The sequence below is a fragment of the Carlito syrichta genome, unplaced genomic scaffold (genome assembly GCF_000164805.1).
Source record: "Carlito syrichta isolate Samal-C Ts95f unplaced genomic scaffold, Tarsius_syrichta-2.0.1 Scaffold315561, whole genome shotgun sequence".
Classification (NCBI taxonomy): domain Eukaryota; kingdom Metazoa; phylum Chordata; class Mammalia; order Primates; family Tarsiidae; genus Carlito; species Carlito syrichta.
This window is the reverse complement of record NW_007259657.1, coordinates 551060-576397: the sequence shown is the minus strand read 5'-3', so window position 1 is coordinate 576397 and position 25338 is coordinate 551060. Positions and strand designations below refer to the sequence as shown.

Here is a 25338-nt window from a genome sequence, read left to right as displayed (position 1 = left end):
TGGCAGCTGTTTCTGGGATCGGCCTGAAGTCCCAGGCTCGGGCGAGGGTGGTTTTGGTCGGCAGGTGGCGACAGTGCCCGCCTCATTCCTAGAGGGTTGCCAGGCGCATGCTGGGTTCCCAGGGAGGCCGGGTGATCCTGTGTGTCTTGGTAAAACAATACACAGTGGCAAGTTCCTTGCACATGCATGGAGCCTCACACAACCGGGAGCAACAGGCCCTGCTGGGCGGGCACAGTGGCTCACACCTATCATCCCAGCACTTTGGGAGACCGAGGAGGGAGGATTGTCTGAGCTCAAGAGGTTGAGACCAGCTTGGGCCACTTGGTGAGATCCCGTCTCCACAATGAAAAAAAGTAGCTGGGCGTGGTGGTGCCTGTCGCCCCAACTACTCAGGACAGAGGCTGAGGCAGGAGGACCGCCTGAGCCCAGGTCAAGGCTGCGGTAAGCCGTGAGCGTGCCACTGCACTCCAGCCTGGGTGACAGAGTGAGATTCTAACAGCAACAACAAACAAAGTCCAGCCTGATGGAGCAGATATTGTAAGTAAGTAAAAGAATCTCTCTGTTGCCGGGCTCGGTGGCTCAGCCTGTAATCCCGCGCCTTTGGGAGGCTGAGGTGAGTGGATTGCCTGAGCCCGCGGGTTCCAGACCTCATCTCTACAATAAATAAAAAATTAGCCGGGCATGGTAGCACATGCCTGTAATTCCAGCTACTCGGAAGGCTGAGGCAGAAGGATCGCCAGAGCCCAGCAGGTTGAGGCTGCGGTGGCCAGGAGCGGCCACTGCCCTCCAGTCTGGGCAACAGAGTGAGACTCCAACTCAAAAAACAAAAAACAAAAAAAAGACCTTCACTCTACAATATGTCAAAAAATTAGCTGTGTGTGGTGGCACACACCTATAGTCCCAGCTACTAGGGAGACTGAGGCAGAAGGATTGCCTGAGCCTAGCAGATTGAGGCTACAGTGGCTGTGAGCATGCCACTGCATTCAAACCTAGGTGACAGAGTAAGACTTCAACTAAAAAAAAAAAATCATTTGTTCAGGCTGGGCGTGGGGGCCCACGCCTGTAATCCCAGCACTCTGGAAGTTCGAGGCAGAAGTATCACTTGAGCCCAGGATACTTGCCTGGACAACACAGTAAGACCTCATCTCTAAGAAGATAATAATAATAACTAGCCAGGCATGGTGACATGTGCCTACAGTGTCAGCTGCTTGGGAGGTCAAGGCAGGATGATCACTTGAGCCCAGGAGTTCAAGACTGGCCTAGGCAACATAGAAAGACCTCATCTCTACAAAAAAAACCCTCAAAAAATTAGTTGGCATGGTGGCACACACCTGTAGTCCCAGTTACTTGGGAGGCTGAGGTGGGAAGATCGTCTGAAGCCAGGAGGTCAAGGCTGCAGGGAGCTATGTCACCCAGCCTGGGTGACAGAGCCAAACCCTGTCTCTTAAAATTAACAAAAAGGCTGGACTCGGTGACTCAGCCTGTAATCCCAGCACTTTGTGAGGCTGAGACGAGTAGATTGCTTGAGCCCGTGGGTTTGACACTAGCCCAGGGAAGCTTGGCAAAACTTTGTCTCTACCATAAATCAAAAATTAGTTGGGTGTGGTAGTATGCGCCTATAGTTTCAGGCTGAGGCAGAAAGATCACTGGAGCCCAGCAAGTCGACTCTGGGGTGGCCATGAGTATGCCACTGCAATCCAGCCTGGGAGACAGAGTGAGACTCCAACTAAAAAATAATAATAACAACAACAACAACAACAAAAAAAGAGCCTGTGAGCAAGGGGACTGGATGGGGACACGACAGCGGTGACAGTCTAAAGAGTGCATCCTTGCCAAACCTTGAGACAGTCTTGCAAGATGAGTGTCATCGCCCCAAACCATAGATGGACATGCTCTAGGGTTGAAAGTCCTGAGTTACAGGTGGCGAGACGGACTCGAACCCAAGCGTGCATGCCCGCCGTGCCCTTCCCATCGCCCACATGACCTCCCACTCTTCCTAGCACAACAGTGGCTCACTCTGGAGTCTCTGAGGAGTCAGGACTCCCTGTCTTCCCAGCAGCACACTCTACAGCTTGGGCCCCTCGAGGACACTGACACAAGGCTGTTGTCAGCAATCCCAGGCAAGACTCCCAGGCGGTGACTCCCACGGGTCAGGCCGGGCTAGGCGACGCTCTGTGTGAAGGCAGTGCCCTGCGCTCACAGGCATTCTCACTTCATTCACGAAACCCGCCTGACAGCACAGACAGCTCCCAAATTGCTCTGGTCTTGCCTCATGGCTGGACGGGGTGGACACCCTTGCAGACGCAACTAGGAGTGTGAGGACGTCGGCGAGACTGCTCACATCTGAACAGAACCTGCAGCTCCTTTCCAGAGCTCTCCATGGGTCCCACCCACTCACACCTAACAGTGGCTTGAAATCGATGGCCAGCCTAACAACAGAAGGGCTGGGCTGCCCCTTCCCCATCCCAACACACCACTCCAAGGAGAGCCATGACACGCCCCTCCAGCTAATGTCATCTCAAGCTCCTGGCCTTCAGTGATCCTCCTGCTTTGGCCTCCCAAAGTCCTGAGATTGCAGGCTTGAGCTATGGCACCTAACCTCCACTCATTTTAGAGATGCCTGGCCTCCAGTTAAGCAGCCCTGACCCTGGCACTCAAGGCTCCTTGCACCCTGGCAGGTGAACCCAGCCTGTTCCCTGGCTGGTATACTCTGGAGACCCAGAAAGGCAGCCACTCTTGCCAGCCCACAGCTGAGTAGTCCTGATTGAAAGGTCCACCCTCCACCCGTCCTCCATGGCACACCTGCTTCTCAAACGCAACTGGTTGACTCCAGAGCAGAACATAATAAAGGAAACACAACCAGACCAAGGTGTATGTGAAGAGCACCAAGAGCAGCATGTGGGTCACTGAGAAAATGGCACACAAAGCCCTGAGGAGGCCATCGACCACACGGCGGCACCAGAGCTGGGTGGCGCACATAGTGGGGCCCACCCAGCATGAGAGGCCGGTCAGTGCAGAGACCCTCCACAGGACAGTGCCCATGACCAAAGCCAGCCAAGCGGGGTAAGAGGAACTTCCCTTCTACCTGACAGGGTCCCGGTAGAAGGTATCTCAGAGCGTGTCATGACCAGACACGCAGCAAGTCCTTTGCTAAGCCTCAAAACAGTCCTACAAGATGAGTGTTGTCATCCTGTTTGCACTGGTGAAAACACTCACAGCCAGAAAAGGGCCATGTTCCCTGAGCAGTCCAGGAGGGAGAAAGTTAAGAGAAGATCCAGACTGTCTGGACAGCGAAACGTGTTCCCTAAAGACTGGGAGATTTAGAACTATATAGAACATTGAGAGTTGGAAGGCACTAGAGAAACCATCTGGTCCAAGGAATTAACCTCTCAAGTGTACACTGAAATGATCTTGCAGACTAATAAAGCCACAGGACCCTTCTCAGGATAACACTTTTTTTTTTTTTTTAAGCTGGAGTCTCACTCTATCGCCTAGACTGGAGTGCAGTGGCCGTTTCCAGCCACCACAGCCTCGACCTGCTGGGCTCCGGCGATCCTTCCGCCTCAGCCTTCCGAGTAGCCGGAACTACAGTCATGCGCTACCACGCCCGGCTGATTTTTTGATTTATTGTAGAGGTGAGGTCTCGCTGCCCAGGCGGGTCTCGAACCTGCGGGCTCAGGCAATCCACTCACCTCAGCCTCCCAAAGGCGCGGGATTACAGGCTGAGCCACCGAGCCGGCTAGGATAACACTTTTAACAGCATAAAATAAAACTCAAAGGATGACAAAGGGGATGACGGGGAGATATGTTATCAAAATATCCTTGAGGCTGGGCTCAGTGGCTCAGCCTGTAATCCCAGCACTTTGGGAGCCCGCGGTTTCGAGACCAGCCCGGGCAACTTGGCGAGACCGTTTCTCTACAATAAATCAAAAAACATTAGCCAGGAATAGTAGTGCGCCTGCAGTTCTGGCTACTTGGAAGGCTAAGGCAGAAGGATCACTGGAGCCCAGCAAGTCGACGCTGGGGTGGCCATGAGCATGCCACTGCACTCCAGCCTGGGCGACAGAGTGGCATCCAACTCCAAAAATAAAAAAAAGATAAATCCTTGAAAACAAGCATGACCCAGCCACACACGTGCTTCTCTATCGGTGCATCAAGGAACACCATGGACAGCAGCTCTCCTGTCTTCTGCAGCTTTGGAGTGATGGACAGGAACAAGACTTCTAAACACTCCAACATATGCAGAACACCTGCCACCTGTACCGTGCCAACATTGGAGCATCTTGCTGATGCTGGTGCAAGTGCAGCTGACCATCCTGTGACTTGCTGCTGACACTGCAGATGGAACTGCTAGTTTCATTTAGAAGTGAGTGGAGAAAAACAAGAAAGCAGATGTCCTGGTTACTATCTATAGACCCCCAGATCAAGACTCCAGTATAGGCTGGATGTGGTAGCTTGTTCCTATAATCCCAGCACTTTTGGAAGTCAAGGTGGGAGGATTGCTTGAGCATAGGAGTTCAAGACCAGGCTGGGCAACATAGCAAGATCGCATGTCCACTAAAAGAAAAAGAAAACCTAATATGAAACCATCCCTTTTTGAGTCAGGGCCTCACTCTGTTGCCCAGAGTGGAGTGCAGTGGCACAATCACAGCTCACTGCAGCATCAACCTCCTGGGCTTGGGTGATCTTTCTGCCTCAGCCTCCCAAGTAGCTAGGACTAAAGGCATGCACCACCACACTCAGCTAATTTTTTTGGTTGTTTTTTTTTTGTAGAGATGAGGTCTTACTATGTTGCCTAGGCTGATCTTAAACTCCTGGGTTCAAGCCATCATCCCACCTCAGCCTCCCAAAGAGCTGGGATTACAGATGTGAGCCACAATAGCTGTCCTCATCCTTCCTTTTTTGCAGATAATAAAACTCAGACCAAGAGGTTAAGTGATTTTCTAAACGTCACAGAGCAAATCAATAGTAAATCTGGGATCAAAATCCAATTCTTACTAATGTCTTATCTGGTCCCTTTAACACTACCACGATATCGCAATGAAGGCTTTAAAATAATATCTTTAGGCCTGATGTGATAGCTCACGCCTGTAATGTCAGCACTGTGGGAGACTGAGAAAGAAGGATTGGTTGAGCCCAGGAGCTTGAGACCAGCCTGTGCAACAGAGTAAGACCTCATCTCTACAAAAAAAAATCAAAAAATTAGCCAGGCTTGGTGGTGTGGACCTGTAGTATCAGCAACGCGGGAGGCTGAGGCAGGAGGATCACCTAAGCCCAGGAGGTTGAGGCTGCGGTGAACTGTGATTGTGCCACTGTACTTCAGCCTAACTGATAGAATGAGACTCAGACTCCAAAAAAAAAAATGGCTAAACCAAGGTGAGGATCAAGACCTGGTGACTTCATGCCCCCTTTGCTCTGGAACCGTCTGTCTCCTGTCTCTGCCTCTCTTCGTGCCATCACAGGGATGTATCCAATCCACTTTAGTTCCAGCCGCCTGCATTGTGTCTAATTTCCCCTCACTAGCTACAAGTTTTGGAGGAAGCTCATGGCTGCGCCCACACCCCACATCCCATCAGAGCTCAAGCCAGAGCCTGCACCAAGTGGACCTTGTCCACAGTGGCTGAACTCACAGCGCTGGGTTTTGGGAGACACACCTCAGGGGACGTCTCAAGCCAATATCCTTTAAAGGACCCCCACACGGCACCTCCGCCCCCTTGGGCACCCTGATCGACAGAAAGTCCCGAGTCAGAAGAGGGAATAAAGATGCTGCTTGTGATGTCACAGCGACAGGGAGTGTCCCTATAGTCACTGGGCCAGCCCGGCCAGTGAGAGGCACTTTCTCGGTTACAGAACGTTGGAGAGCATTGGTTGATGGCAACTTCCTGCATCTGCCACTGGGCTGAGCTGGTTAGCAAAGCCAGAACTTGGGATGTCCACCCAGATGACAAGCTGAGGCCCTGAGAGGACAGGTAGGCAGATGCATATGGCAGCCCATTCAGGGCCTGGTCTTGAGGCCATGTGCCACAGGAGAAGGCTCCACGCCCAGGTCCAGTCACCCTGCAGCGGCCCACCCACCATGAACTTTCAGCACCCTCTTTCTCAGCTATACCCTTCACATCTGGGTTGCCACATGGGCAGCTCGGGGGGCTCGTTTGTGTTTGATTTTGCCCCTGTCCGGGCTTGGGTGTGTTCTGGATGGGTGAGACCGCCCTCTCCGGCAGCCCCTCCCTTCCTTGCCAGTTAGCCACGTCTGCCTGGCTCTCCCTCCCCTGAGAATATAGTCACCTGCTCTTCTGAGGGTCCAAAATGCGGGTGACACCTCTTATCAGTCCCAACACCCACCCGGAAGTCACCCTGGAGCCGAAGACCCTCACATCAAAAGGTTGGTTTTCAGAATGACACAAAGCTCCAGGTGGTGGGCTGTGATCCCTGAGACTACTGTATACCCCATCTGCAGGTATCCCAGGGAATCCAGCCTTCCATCTTGGGGCCAAACTCTGCTCCAGAAGAGCAGGGTCTGGTCACCTCTAAGGTGGATCCCAAAACACGCTGGGGGTAGCTCAGTGGTACTGGTCCCAGCACCTAGCTGACCCGCCCAGCTGCAGAAACAGGGCATGGTCTGACCTGGGCAACAGAGGGGGTTGCTTCCAGGCAGCGGCCCCCAATCCAGAAAAAGTTAACACAGCAGAAGTGTGTGTGTGTGCACCACCTGCTCCCTCAAGGCACCTGTCTCAACTTTATGAGATAAACTGGGTGTGCACGAGGTGGAGGGTCAAGACTCCAAACAAGCTTCCCAGAAGAGTACACACAACTGGATCAAGTCTGGGACCCATTTAAGGTTAACAAAAATACAGAGGACAAAGGAATGCAGTAGAGACCATCACACAGTGCAGCCAGTCCCATCCCACAGCAGGAAAAGATACAGAACAAGCCCCCGACCCCAAAGTGACAAGGAACAATAAAGACAAACAATGAGTAACAGACTTGTCAACCCACACTCTGTAGCACTGTGCAGATTGGAACCCCACAAGCCAGGAGAGGACAGGCTGTGGAGACAGCTCTACCTTGATCTGAGCCTGACAAGTCAACAGAAGACAGGCCGCTAAGATGACTCTATCCCCATCCCCTCTGTTTTAGACTTGCCATTGCACTGGGGGCACATTCCAAGCCCTGGCTTTGCTGCCGAGCTTGGCTCAGCAGCAGATGAGGAACTCTACCAGCAACAAACACTTGTGAATGTTCTGTGGCTGAGAATGCACCTCTTGCTGGGGTCAGCTCATCCAGGAACTGCGGGGACTCTCCTGGCCACTTGTGACCTTACAAGGTGTTTATGATACAATCAAGGACATCTAACATTACCTGGGCATGTCATGATAGAAAGGGGCTATTGTTGGTCATTGTAGGTCTGAAGATGGTACTTTGTTTTAAGGGGTGGGATGTTTTTGGTGTTTGTTTTTGTTTTTGTTTTTGAGTTGGAGTCTTACTCTGTCGTCCAGGCTGGTGTGCAGTGACATGCTCGTGGCCACTGTAGCCTTGACCTGCCAGGCTCAGGTGATCCTTCTGCCTCAGCCTTCCAAGTAGCATGTCAGTCTAAGCAAAAATGGTTATGCTGAGGCAAAATGTGAACTAAATTTATGCTAAGTTTCTTGGGGTTTCCTCCTCGTGTGCCTGGGTCGCTACGTGAGTTAAGGCACTTCACCCTCACAGCCACGGGGCAGAACTGTTAGGATTCCCTCATGCCCACAAGAGGGCTGGTGCACAAAGAAGCTAAGAAACCTGTCCTCCAGAGTTACAGGACAAAAGAGGGCTGAGCCAGGGTTTTAATCATAAGGGTTTCTGGATGAGAAAACGGAGGATCTGAATTAGAGGTTTGTTCAGGGCTCTTAGAGAGTCAGCACTGAAGCCAGGGCCAAACACAAGGTCCTTCTCTTGCTTTTTAAAACAAATTGTTAACTTTTTTTTGTAGAGATGGGGGTCTCGCTGTGTTGTCCAGGCTGGTCTTGAACTCCTGGACTCAAGCAGTCCTCCCGTCTGGGCCTCCTAAGGTGCTGGGATTACAGGTGTGAGCCACCGTGCCTATGCTTTTTTAAAAAAGAGTTCTATAAAATTTTGGACCTAGACAAAAGTAGAAAGAACATAGAGAACACTCACCTACTTGCCACCTAGCTTCAGGAGCTGTCTGCACATGCACTGCCTTCTTCCTGCTATGTCCTCACTCAGTGCGTTAATGTAAAGCAAATCCAGAAGTCATGTAACTTCATCGTTAAATGCTTCAGAATTTTCTCTAAGAGATAAAGACACTTTACAAAAACCAAGGCTGTGTGCAGTGGCTCATGCCTATAATCTTAGCACTTTGGGAAGCCGAGGTGAGAGGATTGCCTGAGCCCATGGGTTCCAGACCAGCCTGGGCAACTTGGCGAGACCTCATCTCTGCAATAAATTTTTTTTTTTTTTTTGAGTTGGAGTCTCACTCTGTCGCCCAGACTGGAGTGCAGTGGTCACTCTCGGCCACCGCAGCCTCGACCTGCTGGGCTCCGGCGATCCTTCCGCCTCAGCCTTCCAAGTAGCTAGAACTACAGGTGTGCACTACCGCGCCTGGCTAATTTTTTGATTTATTGTAGAAATGAGGTCTCACCAAGTTGCCCAGGCGGGTCTCGAACTTGCAGGCTCAGGCAATCCACTCACCTCAGCCTCCCAAAGTGCTGGGATTACAGACTGAGCCACTGAGCCCGGCTGATAAAATTTCTAATAGACAGGCTTTAGGAATCATTCAGACATTTTACTGCAGGTCAAGTTTGCCACACCCCCTCAGCAAATCTTCATCACATGCGAGACAAGGAGAGCCCAACCTTTCAATTCATGCTTTAGCATAATAATCTCTAGGAGACAGTTCAGGTTCATTGTCTAAGGCTGAAAGTCAAAGACTACCCCTTAGCTGGCCAGAGCCATAGAAATGATAATAGACCACCTTTTTGCTAAGGAGTTTGTGGATTGCAAACTTCTGACAGTTCTCTTGCAGGAAAAACCCCTCCCCTTGTCTCCTCTCTTCTAGCCCACCATCCAAGGGCATGAGATGCTAATGTCTGGCAAAATCAACATTTAAGACTCCCGTGGCTACAATCAACATCAAAGACCTGCAGCCCCTGGACTTTCCTTTTGGCCCAGACTTCTTACCCAAAGGCCCTTAAATATATCCAGTTCTTTTTTTTTTTGAGTTGGAGTCTCACTCTGTCACCCAGGCTGGAGTGCAGTGGCACGCTGACGGCCACTGCAGCCTTGACTTTCCAAGTAGCTGGAACTACAAGCATGTGTCACATTTTTTTTTTTTTGTAGTTGGGGTCTCATTCAGTCGCCCAGGCATGATCACAGTCACTGCAGCCTCAATCTGCTGGGTTCAGGCGATCCTTCTGACTCAGCCTTCCAAGTAGCTAGAACTACAGACTCACACCACCATATCTGGCTAATTTTTTAATTTATTGTAGAGATGAGGTCTCACCAAGTTGCCCAGGCTAATCTCAAACCTTTACACTCAGGCAATCCTCTCACCTCAACCTCCCAAAGTGCTGGAATTATAGGCATGAACCACCACACTTGGCCATATACCCAGTCCTAGGCCCTTCGATGCCACACTTGCCTCTGAGTATTGGCCTCCTTTCCAATCTGTGAAAGGTGAAAGATGAACTTTACTTCCTTCTACTTCCTACTTGGTTGCAATCTTGCATTATTCCCACAGTACTGGCACCAGCCCACCTCCTCTCGGTTTACCCTTTCAAGCACCATGCAAGCATTCAATATCATTGCTACTTCTGCTGTTGATGTCACTGCTGATCACGATTTTTTATTTATTTTGAGTTGGGGGTCTGCTCTCTGTCACCCAGGCTGGAGTACAGTGGCACAATCATGGCTCACCACAGCCTCCACCTCCTGGGCTCAGGTGATCCTTCTGCCTCAGCCTCCCAAGTAGCTGGCACTACTGGCATGCACCACCATGTCCAGCTAATTTTTTTAATGTTGTAGAGACGAGGTTTCACTATGTTGTCCAGGCTGCTCTCAAACTCCTGAACTCAAGTCATACTCCTGCCTCAGCCTCCCAAAATGTTGGAATTACAGGCATCAGCCACCACACCCAGTTGATTTTTTATTTTGATGAAGAGAAGAATAGACTTGGAGATGTCGCCCACCTCTCCCAGAAGGCTGAGCCTTGAGTGATGTTTCCCAGCTCCCCCTGACTTCACACGGGATCAGAACTGTACTTAGAGAATACCCGCACTCTCCTACCCTGAGCAGCAACAACTCCAGCCTCACCTCCTGTCTTTTCTTGGCAACCTCGCCCTCTGTCCCCTTCCCCCTTTCCCCTGTTCCCAGGCCCAAGCTGTCCCACCCCAGTTCCTGGAAGGAACCCCAAGGCAAGGGCCTCCCTGCCCCAGGCCTCCTCCGGCCCCTCCATCCCCTCAAGGCCACCTCTTACAATGCCTGGAGCAAGCAGCCCTCTGTGAGCCAGGAAACCCGGGGTGGAGCAAGGAGAGCTCAGGAAGAGCTGGGACTTATGAATGCATAATGTGAACTTTTGGGAAATGGCCAGTCTGGGGCCAGCCCCGCAGGGTTCCTAGATTGTGTTCTTCTTACAAAGGGCCTTTATGGGGGAGTTCAGCCTCTGACAGGTTCAGAACCACAAACAGCTCTGATGCCAGAGGGCTCAGGGGATGAACAGGGCTCCCAGTTATATCCTAGCTGTAAAGCGCCCTGGGTCCCTGGAAAGGTGAGGGAGGTGGCCCTTGGCCCTCAGAGAGCAGGGGCTCCCACCCACGGCCCCACCCCAGCCCTGGAGCCACCATACCCCCTTCCTCTGCACTCACCTCCTCTCCTTGAGAGGCAAGGGTCTATAGGTCTTTCTAGCCCCTGGGTACCGGCACACAGCAGCACCCCCTCTGCCTCAGCATTCTTTTCTGGAATCATTTCTGCTATGTGAGAGGTCACACGGTACAACTGGGTAATCTTGGATGGGGCATGGGACCCGTATCCACCTCTGGAATAACCTGACTGGCTGGAGACCCTGGCCCTCTCTAGAAGGGGGGAGGTGACACAAACATGGAGAAAAGTCCCTTTCTATGATAATGGTCCAAGGTCCTGCTGGTTATAGGGAGAGACTGCCATCGTGTCACCAAAGCTGGGGAGCACATGGCAGGACTGGGCCACTCTCTCCTCCACGGACACCTGGGTCTCAGCACGCAGAAACCAGCTCATGTGCTCCGCCCCATGCTCGCTCTCTCTTGATCTCTGTGTCTCTCTCAGTCTCTCTCTTAGTCTCCATTTCTCTCTTTCGCTGTCTCTTTCTCCCCTTCTCCCCTTCTGCCCCCTGGTCCACTCTCCTCCCCTTTCCCTCCTTCTTTCACTCTCTGTCCCTTTCTCTTTCATTCATTCTCTCCCTCTCGCTCTTCTCTCCCCCCCTTACTCTCTCGCTCTGCTCTCTTATGCTCTCATTCCCTCATTCTGTCTCTGCCTCCTTCCTCCCACATTTACACCCCCTCCCTTGAGATCAGTAAGAATGCCAAAGTTTAGGTTCAGGCATATCAAGAATTTTCCCTGTAGCCCTGAAGGACACTCATTTGCATATTATTTACATATACTTTATGAACTACAAACTCCTTTGCATGAGCACAGAGAAGACATTATCAATAACCAACACAGTTTCTCTGAGTCAGTCACAGCTCAGCACTCCAGAGCTCTGAAACAGGACCCACAGGTGTCAATCAGTAGATCACGCATCTCCCAAGTGTCACTCAGTAGATCACGTATCTACCAAATGTCACTCTGTAGACCAAGCATCTCCCAAGCTTCACTCGGTAGACCACGTATCTCCAAGTGTCACTCTGTAGTCCACACATCTCCTAAATGTCACTCTGTAGACCACGCATCTGCCAAATGCCACTCAGACCAAGCATCTCCCAAATGTCACTCAGTAGACCAAGTGTTTTCTAAGCATCACTCGGTAGACCAAGCATCTTCCAAGTGTCACTCAGTAGACCATGTATCTCCCAAGTGTCACTCTATAGACCGAGCATCTCCCAAGTGTCACTTGGTAGACCATGTGTCTCCCAAGCATCACTCAGTAGACAAAACATGTAACCGAAGTGTCCCTCGGTACACCACACATCTCCCAAGTGTCCCTCGGTAGGCCAAACGTCTCCCAGACTTTTAGGGTTTAGGAAGGAAATATTATAACTTCAATTCACATATATTTTTTAAGAGATGGGGTCTTGCTGTGTTGCCCAGAATGGAGTGCAGTGGTTATTCACAGACACAATCATAGCCCACTACAGCCTCCAATCCTGAGCTTAAAGGATGTTCCTACCTGAGCCTCCCAAGTGCCATGTGCTACCGTGACCAGCTTTTAAATGTCCTATTTCCTACAGAGACTTTATACTCCTCAAACCATATCAATAGCCAATGCAGCATGCCAGAGTGTGTATATGATTTATAAACATCCATGTGATAGGGGGCCAGGCTCAGAAAGATCTTGCAAGTGGGGTGGAGCCTTCACTCCAGCCCTTCCCCAAATCTGGGGACAGTCACTGGCTTTGGCCTCATCACAGCCAAACAGATCCTAGAGAATCCTGGAAGCTCCGCTCCTGGAAGCTCCCTTCACGGACGCACTGGCCAGCAGGCAACCAGCTCTCCAGGGCACTCCCTGCCTGTCCTTCCAGGGCTCACAGCACATACAGGCTGCTTTTTCCCTAATGTCCATACTTGCCATGAACCCCCATCTGTGAGACTTCTTTTGGCCAAAAGAACACTTGTTCCCTAAACTCTCTTCAGAGCAGCTGGTCTTGTCTAAGGTGTCCCATCTCAGGAGTAGTACATGTTTCCCTTGCTAGATCTCTCACTGAGATTCACTAAGTAAGTGAACCAGATACATCTGGTTTTTAACTGAGAAAATATGAGCTTGGCCTTTAAACAGAGAGGTGATAGACAGAAAAGGCCGGACTCTAGACTCATGCCTATAGTCCCAGTTCTTTGGGAGGACGAGGCGGGAGGATTGCTTGAGCCCAGGAGTTTGAGACCGGCCTGGGCAACAAAGAGTGACCTCACCTCTATTAAAGAGAGAGAGGGTGAGGCGAGAGAAAGAGAGTTAGGTAGGTAGGTAGTTAGACAGACAGACAGATACAGAGATAGGTAGATAGAGATAGATGGGTAGGTAGAAGAACAGACAGACACGTAGGCAGATGGAGAAAGAAGGTAAGCAGAGACAGGTGGATGGATGGATGGATGGCTATAGATAGGTAGACAGATACAGATAGGCCAGTAGAAAGACGATAGGCAGAGATAGACTAGTAGGCAGGTAGATGGATCTACAGATAGGTAGGTAGAGGTGGGGGAGATAGGCAGACAGATGAGTGGGTGGATAGAGATAGACGGGTAGATAGATCAACAGGCAGGTAGATAGATCTATAGATAGGTAGTAGGTAGAGAGAGGGAGATAAGTGGATGGATGGACGATGGGTGGGTGGATGGAGATAGACATGTAGCTAGACACAGACAGGCAGGTAGAAAGATGATAGGCAGACAGGTAGGGAGGTGAATGAATCTACAGATAAATAGGCAGAAAGATATAGAGACAGATATGTAGAAAGGTAGAGAGGTTGAGAGGCAAATTGAAATAAAGGAGAAAATCAAACTGGCTCTGGAAATAGTGAACGAAATAGCAAAATAACCTCCTGAGTGGGAGCCAGAGATGCCATGGAGTGAAATCAGTACATGGGGACACATCACTGATCCTGGGGGCACCATGGGAGTGGATTACATCTCCCTGGGGCATTATGGGAGCAGTTGCTGCTCCCAAGGCATTATGGGAATGGGTCACTGCCTCCCAGGGGCATCACAGGAACAGGTCACCACCCCCCCCAAGACACTGTGAGAGCTGTCACTGTCTCCTGAGGCATCCTGGGAGTGTGTTGCATCTCCTGGGGCATTACAGGAGTGGGTCGTATCTCCCAGGGCATAATGGGAGTGGGTTGCCATCTCCCAAGGTGCTGTGGGAATGGGTCACTATCTCCCTGGGCATTATGGGAGCAGGTCATCACCCCCCCACCAGGGCACCTTGGGAGGGGGTCGCATCTCCCAGGACACCATGGGAGTGGGTTGTATCTCCCCAGGGCACTGCGGGAGCAGGTCACCACCCCCCCCAGGGCACCATGGGAGTGGGTCATCTCCTGGGGCATCGTGGGAACAGGTCAGCATCTCTCAGGGCACCTTGGGAGTGGTTGTGTCTCCCCGGGGTAACATGGAAAGAGGTCACTGCCCCAACAGGGCATCATGGGAGTGGGTCACTGCCTCACCAGGGCACCATAGGAGTAGGTCGCCGTCTCCCGGGGCACTATGGGAGCAGGTCACCATCCATCACAGGGCACCATGGGAGTAGGTTGTATCTCCCAGGCACCGTGGGAGCAGTTACCATCTCCCAGGGCATCATGGGAGTGGTCACCGTCTCCCAGGGCATCATAGGAGCAGATGCCATCTCCTGGGGCAGAGGGGCCACTCTCCCACTCTGGGTCGCATGACCCCATGTGCTCTCCCTGCAGGGCTGGCCACTTACCCACACACTGGCTGCCTTCATCCATCTGGTACCCGAAGCGGCACACGAGCGGCCTGGAGACGGTGGGGTAGTTGGGAGCTGACAGCGGCGGGGCGGCGGCAGGGTATGGGCCTGCATAGGGCGTCGAGTAGGGGTTCGAGTAGGGCCCCCGGTACACCGGGTTGGTACGAGGGACGCACAGGTAGCCACCGTTCTGGTTCACGCACATCATGTCTCCGCGGCAGGCCTCAGGGATGGTGCGACACTCGTCCACATCTGGAAGGCCACAAAGAATGTGAGTGTCCAGCCACGGCACGCACACCTCAGCAGAACCCAGCATGGGAGCCGAGGATGGCCGAGCTCATCATGCCAGGCTGGCTCCCGGATGGATCAGCAACAGCATCGCCCGAAAGTTAGCCTTCAGATGTCACCATCAGTCTTGACCACATCCACCCATGTCTCCTCCAGATTGCATGTTGAGACCTAGCCGTGGTGGTGGCTCAAGCCTGTCATCCCAGCACTTTAGGAGACCGAGGCAGGAGGACTACATGAGTCCAGGAGTTCAAGATCAACCAGGGAAACACAGTGAGATCTTGGTTCTACAAAAAACATAGAAAAATTAGCCGGATGTGCTGATGCCGCCCGTAATTCCAGCACTCTGGGAGGCCGAAGCAGGAGGATTGCTTGAGCCCAGTTAGAGACCGGCCTGGGAAGCATGGTGAGCCTTGTCTCTCTCTTTTTTTTTTTTTAATGGAAGAGAGAATAAAAAGAAATGTAACCCTAATACTTTCATGTTGACAGGTGACCTTTAAGAGGTGATCAGGTCACGAGGCTCAGCCTTCCTGAATGCATCGATCCATTCTTGAATCAGTAGAGTACCAGGTTATCATGGGAGCAACATTAGGGCCTTCTAAGGAGGAAAGAGGAACCCAAGAGCCAGCACCGCCTCAGGACTACAGAGGCCCAGTGGCAAGGTAACCACCACACACAGCCCCCCTCACCATTGGATTCTGGTCCCCAGAAAAGGGAAACACAAGCCTCTTCCTTAGAAATGGCCCAGGCCTGGGTATTCTGTTATAAGCAACAGAGAATAAAACAGACTCACACAAGCCTGAATATCACTGGTTTAACACCTCTTCCCTGAATAAACCCACATTTGAAACCCACACAGATGTATATTTCTAATCTTACATGTCTTACATGACTACAGCCAATGGAAATTAGCATAAATAGAAGGTAACAGTGAAAATAAATGCATAACTATGAAAGTAGAGTGTTAGGGCCAGGAGCAGAGCTTCACGCCTGTGGCCCCAGTACTTTGTGAAGCCAAGGCAAGAGGACTGCTTAAGCCCAAGAGTTTGAGACCAGCCTGGGCAACATGGCAAGATCCTATCTCTACAAAAAATTTTAAAACTTGACTGGGCATGGTGGTGCACACTTGTAGTCCCAGCTACTCGGGAGACTGAGGCAGAAAGGTGGCCTGAGCCCAAAACATTGAGGCTGCGGTGAGCCATGATCATGCCACTGCACTCCAGTTTGGGCAATGGAGTAAGACTTCAACTCAAAAAAAAAAAAAAAGAGTTTTCCCATGGGTGTAGCATCTAAAACATGCCAGGTAGTGCTACATGTATCCACCACTCTCTGAACTGCTGGGTGGGCCTAAGAATCGCTCCCACATCTATCTCAACCATGGCCGGCTGGGGAGAAAGAACCCCTGTAGCAAGGAGGACACACCTGGCCACTGGTGATGCTGGTCAAGGAAGCAGAGCCGTAGACAACAGGGCCACTTCCATAAGGCCAGGCACTGCCTGTTATGCCTGGGAGGGAGATGCAGACTCCAGAAACCCTCACCAGGGCAGGGACATGGAGCCTGGACTCTGGCCACAGGAAGAGGCAGACCTGGCTCCATAAACTGACTTATCACCAGCCTTGGAGTCTGCTCCAAATGGGATCAGAGGATGGGAGGCTAGGGAAGAGAGGCCTGCATGGGGAGTCCACTCCAAGTGGGACCAGAGGGTGGGAGGCAGGGGAAGAGAGACCTGCACCCTAACTCTGCTCCAAGTGGGACCAGAGGCTGGGAGGCTGGGAAAAAAGGCCTGCACTCTGGAGTCAACTCCAAGTGGGACCAAAGGCTGGGAGGCAGGGGAAGAGAGGCCTGCACCCTAAGTCTGCTACAAATAGAACCAAAGTTGGGAGGGCTGGGGAAGAGAGGCCTGTACCCTGCAGTCAACTTCAAATGGAACCAAAGGCTGGGAGGCTGGGGAAGGAAGCCTGCACCCTGGAGTCAGTTCCAAGTGAGACTGGAGGCTGGGGAAGGAGGCTTGCCCCTGGCACTCACCCCATCTTATCTGAGAAGCCCACACCAGGTCCTACTTTGGGAGAGGGGTCAGTGGGATCAGAACAAAACAGCCTATCTCCACTGGGGACCTGGTTTCCCCGGACATGGTTTACTTCTCACCCAAGACTTTCTAGCCAAGCACCCTCTGGGGGGCCAACAAGCAGTGATTCAGATGTCACTGAGAAGGGAACACAGTTCTGTCTACATCTCCTCAGGTGGGAGACAGCCCTACCCCCTCCCTCCCCTAATCCTCATCCCTATACCCATCTACACCTCCTAAAGTGGCGGCGGGGGGGGTGCCCTCATCTCCACACCCATCTACACTTATCATGTGGGGTCGGGACCACCATACCCTCTCCCTCCCCTACTCCCCATCCCAACAACCATCTACACCTCCTCAGGAGCGGGGAGCCGCCACATCCCATCTACGCTCTGAGCCTCCTTCCCACCCTGGCCTGTGGTGATGCTGCTCCTTCTGCCTGGAAGGTCATTGCCACTACTCGTCCTTCCAAGCCCAATTCAAGTGTGACCCCCATCCACCCTGTCTTTATCAACCATGAACCCAGGGCGACTCTCTCTCCTCATGATTGGCAGGGTCCATTCCAGCGCTCCCATTTGGCCACTACTATATCCTACCACCCTGTCCCAAAGCTCATAATTTCCAGCTTGGTCTTTCCCCCAAGATGGCCGGCTAAGAGAATGCCCCCCAACAGTGTCCTCCTCCTGACCCTCAGAGCCCGTGGCTGTGTTCAGTGACACGACACAGCGCAACTAGGTAGCAGTTGGCATTCTGGCTGCAAATCCTGCCCATCTTGGAGGCCAGTGCATTGACGAATCCTTGCAGGCAGAAGTGTGGAAGGACCTGGAAACCCAGGGGAAGAGACCAAACATCTGAGGCCTGTGGACATCTGCATAGACTCTTGGGAGAAGAAGTGGTGCCAGCTGGGAGCGAGGCCTGTGTGAGGAGCTGGCCTCTGCTGACAGCCAGCTGGGAACAGGACCCCAGTCCCGACCACAGGAGCCCAGTTCTGACCCAAGCCAGAAACTGTGGCCTCCCCTAGAAAGCTGGGAAGGGACCGGCCCACTGACCCTACAACTCGGTCCTGTAGTGAACCCCTGGACTCTGGCCTACAGGACTGTGAGGCGACAAGGGTGTACTGTAAGCCACTGGGTAGGCTGTGTGTGCTGCAGTGGCCGGGATACTGATGCAGAAGGCTGGCTCCCGGGGACAAATCTGCCTCTCAAGCCTGGCGGCCTCCACCCAGGACCAGGCACAAGGGCATCCATAATGTCACCATCGTGTGCTTCTGTGGCATAGCCAGTACAGATTTGACCACCCTGAGCCACTGCCAGGGAAGAACCAGCCCAGCTACCAGTGAGCCCACCCGGGGATGGACCCGCCACACTCGTACCTAGACACTGTCCTGACTGGCGGTCCAGGTCGAAGCCGTTCGTGCACTGCGCCTGCCAGAGGGAGAAGAGACCGCGAGGTCATTCTATGTACTTCTTTCTTTTTCTTTTTTTCTTTTTTTTCAGTGGGAGTCTCACCCTGTCACCCAGGTTGCAGTGCAGTGGCATGCTCCCAGCCACCGCAGCCTCGACCTGCAGGGCTCAGGCGATCCTTCCACCTCAGCCTTCCAGGTAGCTGGAACTACAGGTGCCACCATGCTCGGTTAATTTTTATGATTCATTGTAGAGATGAAGTCTCACCAAGTTGTCCAGGCTGGTCCCGAGCCTGTGGGCTCAGACAGTCCTCTCACCTCGGCCTCCCAAAGTGCTGGGATTATAGGCCTGAGCCACCATGCCCAGCCTGTACTTCTTTCTTATCATAAAAGTGTCATAGTTGCATCACAGAAGATTAGGGAAACTGAGGGATCAAAAAGGGTATCTATAATATCAACACCTGGATTACAATCCTTGTTGTGCCCTTTTAAAAGTTTTCAAAAAATAGAAAGGGTGTCTGTCTATATTGTCCTGACTGGTCTCGAATTCCTGGCCTCAAGTGATCCTCCTGCCCTGGCCTTCCAAGTAGCTGGGAACACAGGCATGAGCCACTTCCCTGGCCTGAAATGTTCCTTGTAATTATTTGATGCCAAGCTCCTCTTTAAGCTCTCAGCACTGCTGCCCCAGGGCTCACGTTCAGCAGACAACCACAGGGCTGGTTAACACCCAAAGTACGAAAGAATCAGTGCCACATGTGAAGTGCACAACACGGGGCACCCACACTCACTCATCCTTCAGGGAAGGGCAGGATGGCTCTCGCACTTGACAGCCCCTCAGGTCCTGGGAACCTGGTCCTCCGAGCATCTGGTGTGAGGTCTCTACCTCCCTCCCCACAATCCACCTGACTCTAGGCCCTGGGAATCTCACCCTCAGAGCATCTAGTATGAGGTCTCTACCCTCCCACAATCCACCTGACTCCAGGTCCTGGGAACCTCGCCTTCAGAGCACCTTGTGTGAGGTCTCTATCACTGCCCCATCCTCCACCTGACTCCAGGCCCTGGGAAGCTCACCCTCAGAGCACCTGGTGTGAGGTCTCTACCCCCCCCCCACAATTCACTTGACTCCAGGCTCTGGGAACTTCTCCCTCAGAGCACCTCCTATGAGGTCTCTGTCCCCCATCCTCCACCTGACTCCACAGTCAGCATACACAGTCAGTAACGGCTATACTGCAGATCCACTCAGTTTTCTAAGAAAGGTAGAATCGGGTCAATTCTATGTGAACCTCAACAAGAAGATGATGCAAAGTTGCTTCCAGAAGGAGACAGATCCAACCATCCCAGAGACTGTAGGTCTCACATGCACCTTGAGCTACCAGGCTGTGCACCTGGAAACACATCTGGGGTGGATGACACAGGCCGACATCTGATGACACCCAGCCCAGGAGGAGCGTCCAGCGTCTGGCTTTCACGTCTGCCTCCGCAGACGGACTGACTGTGGAGATGCGGACTTGGCCTGCACTCCCAGGAGTAGGTTCCAGCCTCCCAGGGCCTTGGGGTGAGGGAGACAGAGCAGGAGGCTGTGCCAAAAGGTTCGAGAGGCCAGGAGCCCCAGGTTCCAACCAAGCGCTGGCCTGGGCTCCCAACTCTCACTCCAGCCCCCACTTGCCACAGAACTGGCCTTAGTATACCCATCCACAAAGTGGGTGATGGTGCACACTGGGTTCTGAGTAGCTATAGGGCCACATGTGTCAGCACACAGGGAGGGCCAGAAGCGCAGCCACACACAAGCAAGGCCCCCAGCTGACCCACCTCCCTCTGTGCAGCTTAAGGCTGGGGCAGGGGCTTCCTGTCCCTCGAGGTCTAGAGGGCTTCGTCTCTCTTCCCAACATCCTCCCAACCCCAGTGGCTCGTCTTTGTTTCAGAATTCCTGATAGGAAGGGAGAACAGTCGCCTCTGCTTGGGCCTCAGCCCCGTGGAGGCAGCTTCTCACTCTGTCCCAAGCCAGAGAAGCAGGGTGGTCATAGGGGAGGGGGGCTTCAGGACGGACCTGCCCTAACTCCTCAGGGCTGCCAGAGGCCGGGATGCCGTTGGCTCCCCCCAGGACCCTGCCCCAGCCTCCCTCACCCACTCCATCACCCTCCTTGGAGGCTCAGAATTGGGTCCCCTGTGCTGCGTGTCGGGGTGCAAGGGTGTCCCCACCTCTTCTCCCATCTCCCCCGGCAGGCACTGTGGACATGGAGGACACAGATCCACAGGCTACACACAGGCACCCCAGGGCACGTCTCCCTTCTCAGCACTGAGAAGACACAGAGATCCGCCGTGAAGACAGCAAGATAGCAGCGTCTGGGTGAGGGAGACCTGGTTGAAGGTGGGACATGGACTCTGGCTCAGCCCTGTCACTTACAGATCACATTGCCCAGGCAAGTCCCAGCCTCCCTGGGCCTCTGCTGCAACCTCTGCATGACCAAGAGCAGAATGAAGCAAACTGTCAAGCCCCTTCCACTCCCACAACCCTCAGGCTCCATGACACATGACTGGGCTCCCTCACCCTGGTTTTTAATACACTTCTAAATAATTCTAAAGAATCAAAGTCTTGGCTGGGCACAATGGTCCCTGCCTGTAATCCCAGCGCTGTGGGAGGTCAAAGCGGGAGGATCGCCTGAGCCCAGGAGTTTGAGACTAGTTTGGGAAACATAATGAGGCCTCATCTCTACAAAAAATTCAAAAACTAGCTGGGCATGGTGGCTCACATCAGTAGTCCCAGCTACTCAGGAGGCTGAAGAGGGAGGATCACCTAAGCCCAGGAGGTTGAGGTTGCAGTGAGCTGTGATTGTGCCACTGCTCTCTAGCCTGGATGATGGAAGGAGATCCAACTCAAAAGAAGGAAGGAAGGAAGGAAGGAAGAAAATGAAACTCTTACCTGTGCATCCCCAGGGCTTGGAAGACAGAGAGCCAAGAGGGTCACAGTGAGTATCCTGTGGGGGTGAGAGGTCATATGTAAATACCCAAGGCACATCCAGACCTGGGGAATATGGGGCCCCAGTTGCTTGTGCCCATGGGTGGCAACCTGGTGTGTGCTTGAGAGGCCCAGGTGACGCCAACACCCCAGCCCAGCAGCACCACGCCCCTCAGGGAGATCTAAAGTCCACCACGGTAGGACAGGCCAGTCCCTTAGTGTGACCTACTTGTGCAAGATGTGCCTGTGTCCTGAGTGTCTTTATTCTGAAATGATGACACAGTGGGTATGTCATCACACCCTCAACAACGGGCAGCAGAGTGGGAATGTAAGGAATGTCAGCACAGGAGAGAGGTGTCACTGGAGCTCAACTGGCCAGGGCACCAAGTCCTCATGCAGGCATGAAAGCACCCATCCATGGGGGAGCTTAGAGAGCCCATCCCTGACACAGCCCATGCATGTGGGTTGTGGGAACTGCCGCCAGCAGTCCTGACAGGGGAGGACCCTGGGATCACACAGCCCAGAGCAAAGGATATGGCAGGAGTACTTCAGAGGAGCCCAGGAATGGGGTCAGGCGGTCCTGCCACCCATGAGCCATGAGCCCTCTGTAGGCCTGTGACTCCACCCTCATCACCCACAGGCTTTCAGCAATGAAATCGTGATCACTGACATGCTTTAAGAATATAAAATCAAAGCCGGGCTCGGTGGCTTAGCCTGTAATCCTGCGCCTTTGAGAGGCTGAAGTGAGTGAATTGCCTGAACTCGCGGGTTCGAGACCCACCTAGGTAGCGAGACCTCATCTCTACAGTAAATCAAAAAATCAGCCGGGGTCCGTAGCACGCACCTGTAATTCCAGCTACTCGGAAGGCTGAGGTGGAAAGATCGCCGGAGCCCAGTGGGTCGAGGCTGCGGTGGCCGGAAGCGGCCAGGGTGACAGAGTAAACCTCCAACTCAAAAAAAAAGAATACAAAATCTGCTGGATGCTGTGGCTCACACCTGTAATCCCAGCACTTGGGGAGGAGCATTGCTGAGTCCAGGAGTTTGAGACCATCCTGAAAAACATAGTGAGAACTTAACTCTATAAAAAAATTTAAAAATTATATGGACTTGGTGGTGCCCTCTTGTAGTTCCATCTACTCAGGAGACTGAGGTGGAAGGATCGCCTGAGCCTAGAAGGTTGAGGCTGCAGTGAGCTGTGATCACGCCACTGCACTGCAGCCTGGGTGACAGAGTGAGACTTCAACTCAAATAAATGAAATAAAATCACATACAGTCTATACAGGCTATTTAAAAAAAAATCAACAGAAAGTAAGAAGTGCAGGGGCGGATGTGGAGAGACTGAAACCCTGTGCAGTCACATGGCGCAGCCTCTACGGAGGACAATATGGTGGTTCCTCAGGACAGCACACATGGAACTTTTCAAGACCCAGCCACTCGACTTCTAGGAACAGACCTGAGAGAAGGGAAAGCCAGGACTGGAACAGGCATCTGCACACCCACAAGCACAGCAGTACGTATCAGAGCAGCCCAGAGGGAACACAAGTCACATGTCCAGCAAGAGGAGTGGATAAACAAAACGTGGTCTATACACACAAGGGGATATTGTTCAGCTTGAAAAAGGAGGGAGGTTCTGACATGCTGCAGTAAGGACGCGCCTTGAGGACATTGCTGAAAGCAGTAAGCCAGTCAGAAGGACAAATGCTGCATGAGGCCACTTGTATCAGATGCCTGGGAGAGTCAAACCCGCAGACAGAAAGTGGAATGATGGCTGCAGGTCAGGGAGGGGTCGGGGATTGTGGAAGGCTCAAGGAGGTGTAGGTGTGTGAGAGTGAGAGCCCTGGAGACTGGCTACACAGCAAGGCAAATGTCCTGAACACACTGGACACTTGGAAATGGGTAAGGCAGAAAAAATATAGAATCTGCACATGCAGAGCTTTATAGCATAGTCACTCAGTTCAGGGGCAATTTACTAAGCAACAGCAGCTCGCAGGCGTGGATGCTAGGCAGAAGAGCTGCTAGGCTGTGACCTGACCACTTCCCTCAAGGGCCAACAGGGAGCCATGTGGACTGATAATTTCTGAACACTTCAGGGAGGGCACAGAAAGAGATACCCACTGGTTGCCATCACGACCGGGCTGGGTTAGGGATAGAAAGGTCAGGGAAGGCTTCCTGGAGGAGGCGATCGCAAAGCCTTCTCCACAGGATAGTGGACCTGGCTGGTTTAGTGGCTTGTGACTGCCCATGTGCACCGCCACATTACAGTCCTTCCCTTTATCAAAATAGAATTCGGTCAGTCGCACAGCTCACACCCATGACATGTGCTCATCTGAGTCAGCAGCCCCTGGGTGCTGAAGACCTGGAGTCAAGGTGACATACATGCAGAGGAGCAGAGACCTGGTGGATGCTGGGAGGCGCAAGCCCACTCCCTTCAGCCAGTCCCCGGTCCCAAGAATCAAACCCTCATCCCATCCCAGGATCATCCCAGGGCCTGCGAGAGCCAGGGTCGAGAACCTGGAGCTCGGACCTCAGAAAGCACAGAGCCAAATCCCAGGGCTCTTGACATTTTCTGCGGCCAGCATTGTATCTGGGAGGAATGAAAGAACAATAACAAATTTATGTTCCAGTCTGTGTGTATCATAAATTTCAATGTTTTCCTGTTTCTTCTCAGGAAGCTTCCCATCAGGTGGTTCTAAAACCCTGTGTCGTTTACATTGGAGCCACAGCTGCCGGCATCACCAAGGACTTCCAGAGCTGGTGGAAGGCGGTGGATCCCAGCCCCCTCAGCCCCTGGGCTGGAGGCAGCCCCAGGACAATCCGGTCGGAAGCCCAGCCTCCCGGAAGAACCAGGCTGGGTCCTGGGGGGCCAAGAGGTTCCAGGCCCACAGAGGGGGCTTTCCTGGGAATGAAATCAAAGCCAAGCACCGCTGCTGTCAACACCAAGGACAACTGCACCTTGTCACAAAAACCCCAGGAAACGCACAAATGAGCCAGCTAAGGGAGCACTGTGCTGGAGGGAGGCGGTCTGGTGCTCACTGCCCCAGGGACATTCGAAAGCAGGTGGGTTCCCCTGCCTGAAGTGCAGGTGAGCCAGAGACCTTCTGTCAGGCAAGCGCTGGACCCAGCCTGGGACACTGTTTGGCTGGGCGTTCAACATGCACACATGCTCCTTAAAGCAGCTACGCTTTCTAGCGTTTGCTGAATCAGACTGTGCAGATGTCACCTTGGAAAAGCTCCTCACGCCTGAAGCTGACCTAACTGGAGCTGCGACTTCCTTAAAGAACAGCAAAGCATTTGCTTACATGAGGCTCTGTCCGCAGTCCCTGCTGCTCCCCGGCCGGAAACTTCTGGGTCCCATGCCCTCTGCGGGTCCCACACAGACATAGGGCACGTCAAGCCGACGCTGCAGCGGGGCTGCGGGTCAGCTAGTCATGGGTCTCCCGGGTTTAAATAAAGGCACAAAAAGCCTTCGAGCCGGCACACAAAGCGGCTGCCCTTTCCAGAAAGAAAGGACCGGGCGCCGGCCTCCCGCAGCCTCTGTCGAGGCCGACTTCTGAAACTGTTAGAAGTACCCACTTCCAGAGGAAGGCTGAGATGAAAACTGCAGGCGCAGCTTGTTACAATCAGCAGCATCTTGCATCACCGGCCAGCCCTTTCCCAGCATCCTGACCCGCCTGGGTCGAGCCCAGCCATTTTCCACCCGTCGGGTTTGGAGACGGTGTCCAGACCCCGGGGAGGGGAGGTCCGGCGCCCAGAACCCACCTTCTGAGTCCCGGCATGTCCGAGGCGCGCGGGGCAGGGCGGAGGAAGAGCTCGCGGTCCGTGCGCCTTGGCCTCGCTGGCCCTGGCTCCGCGTCCCCTGGGGCGGCGATGGCGCGGGCGGGGGCGTCCTGGCCGCGGAGCCGCACCTGGTTCTGCTTAGCCTCGTCAGTAACTCAGCATTAGGCCAACTGGGGGAGGAATGTTAAAAATGAACACTTCATTTTCTAAGTATGTTAAACAATGCAAATGGGGCCTCGGCCTGGACGCAGCT

At 53.0% G+C, this 25338-nt stretch overlaps 1 protein-coding gene across 1 annotated transcript in view; it reads right to left on the bottom strand.

Moving 5' to 3' along the window:
- Positions 1-25095, bottom strand: part of FBLN5 (fibulin 5) — a 73358-nt gene extending 48263 nt beyond the window's left edge. The window contains exons 1-4 of the mRNA XM_008072956.2: positions 25068-25095; positions 21273-21327; positions 18323-18374; positions 14594-14848 (exon numbers count right to left, since the gene is read on the bottom strand). Coding sequence (XP_008071147.1) covers positions 14594-14848; positions 18323-18374; positions 21273-21327; positions 25068-25084 — 379 coding nt within the window. The 5' untranslated portion in view covers positions 25085-25095. The remainder of the gene's footprint in view (positions 1-14593; positions 14849-18322; positions 18375-21272; positions 21328-25067) is intronic.
- Between the last annotated feature and the right edge of the window lie 243 nt (positions 25096-25338).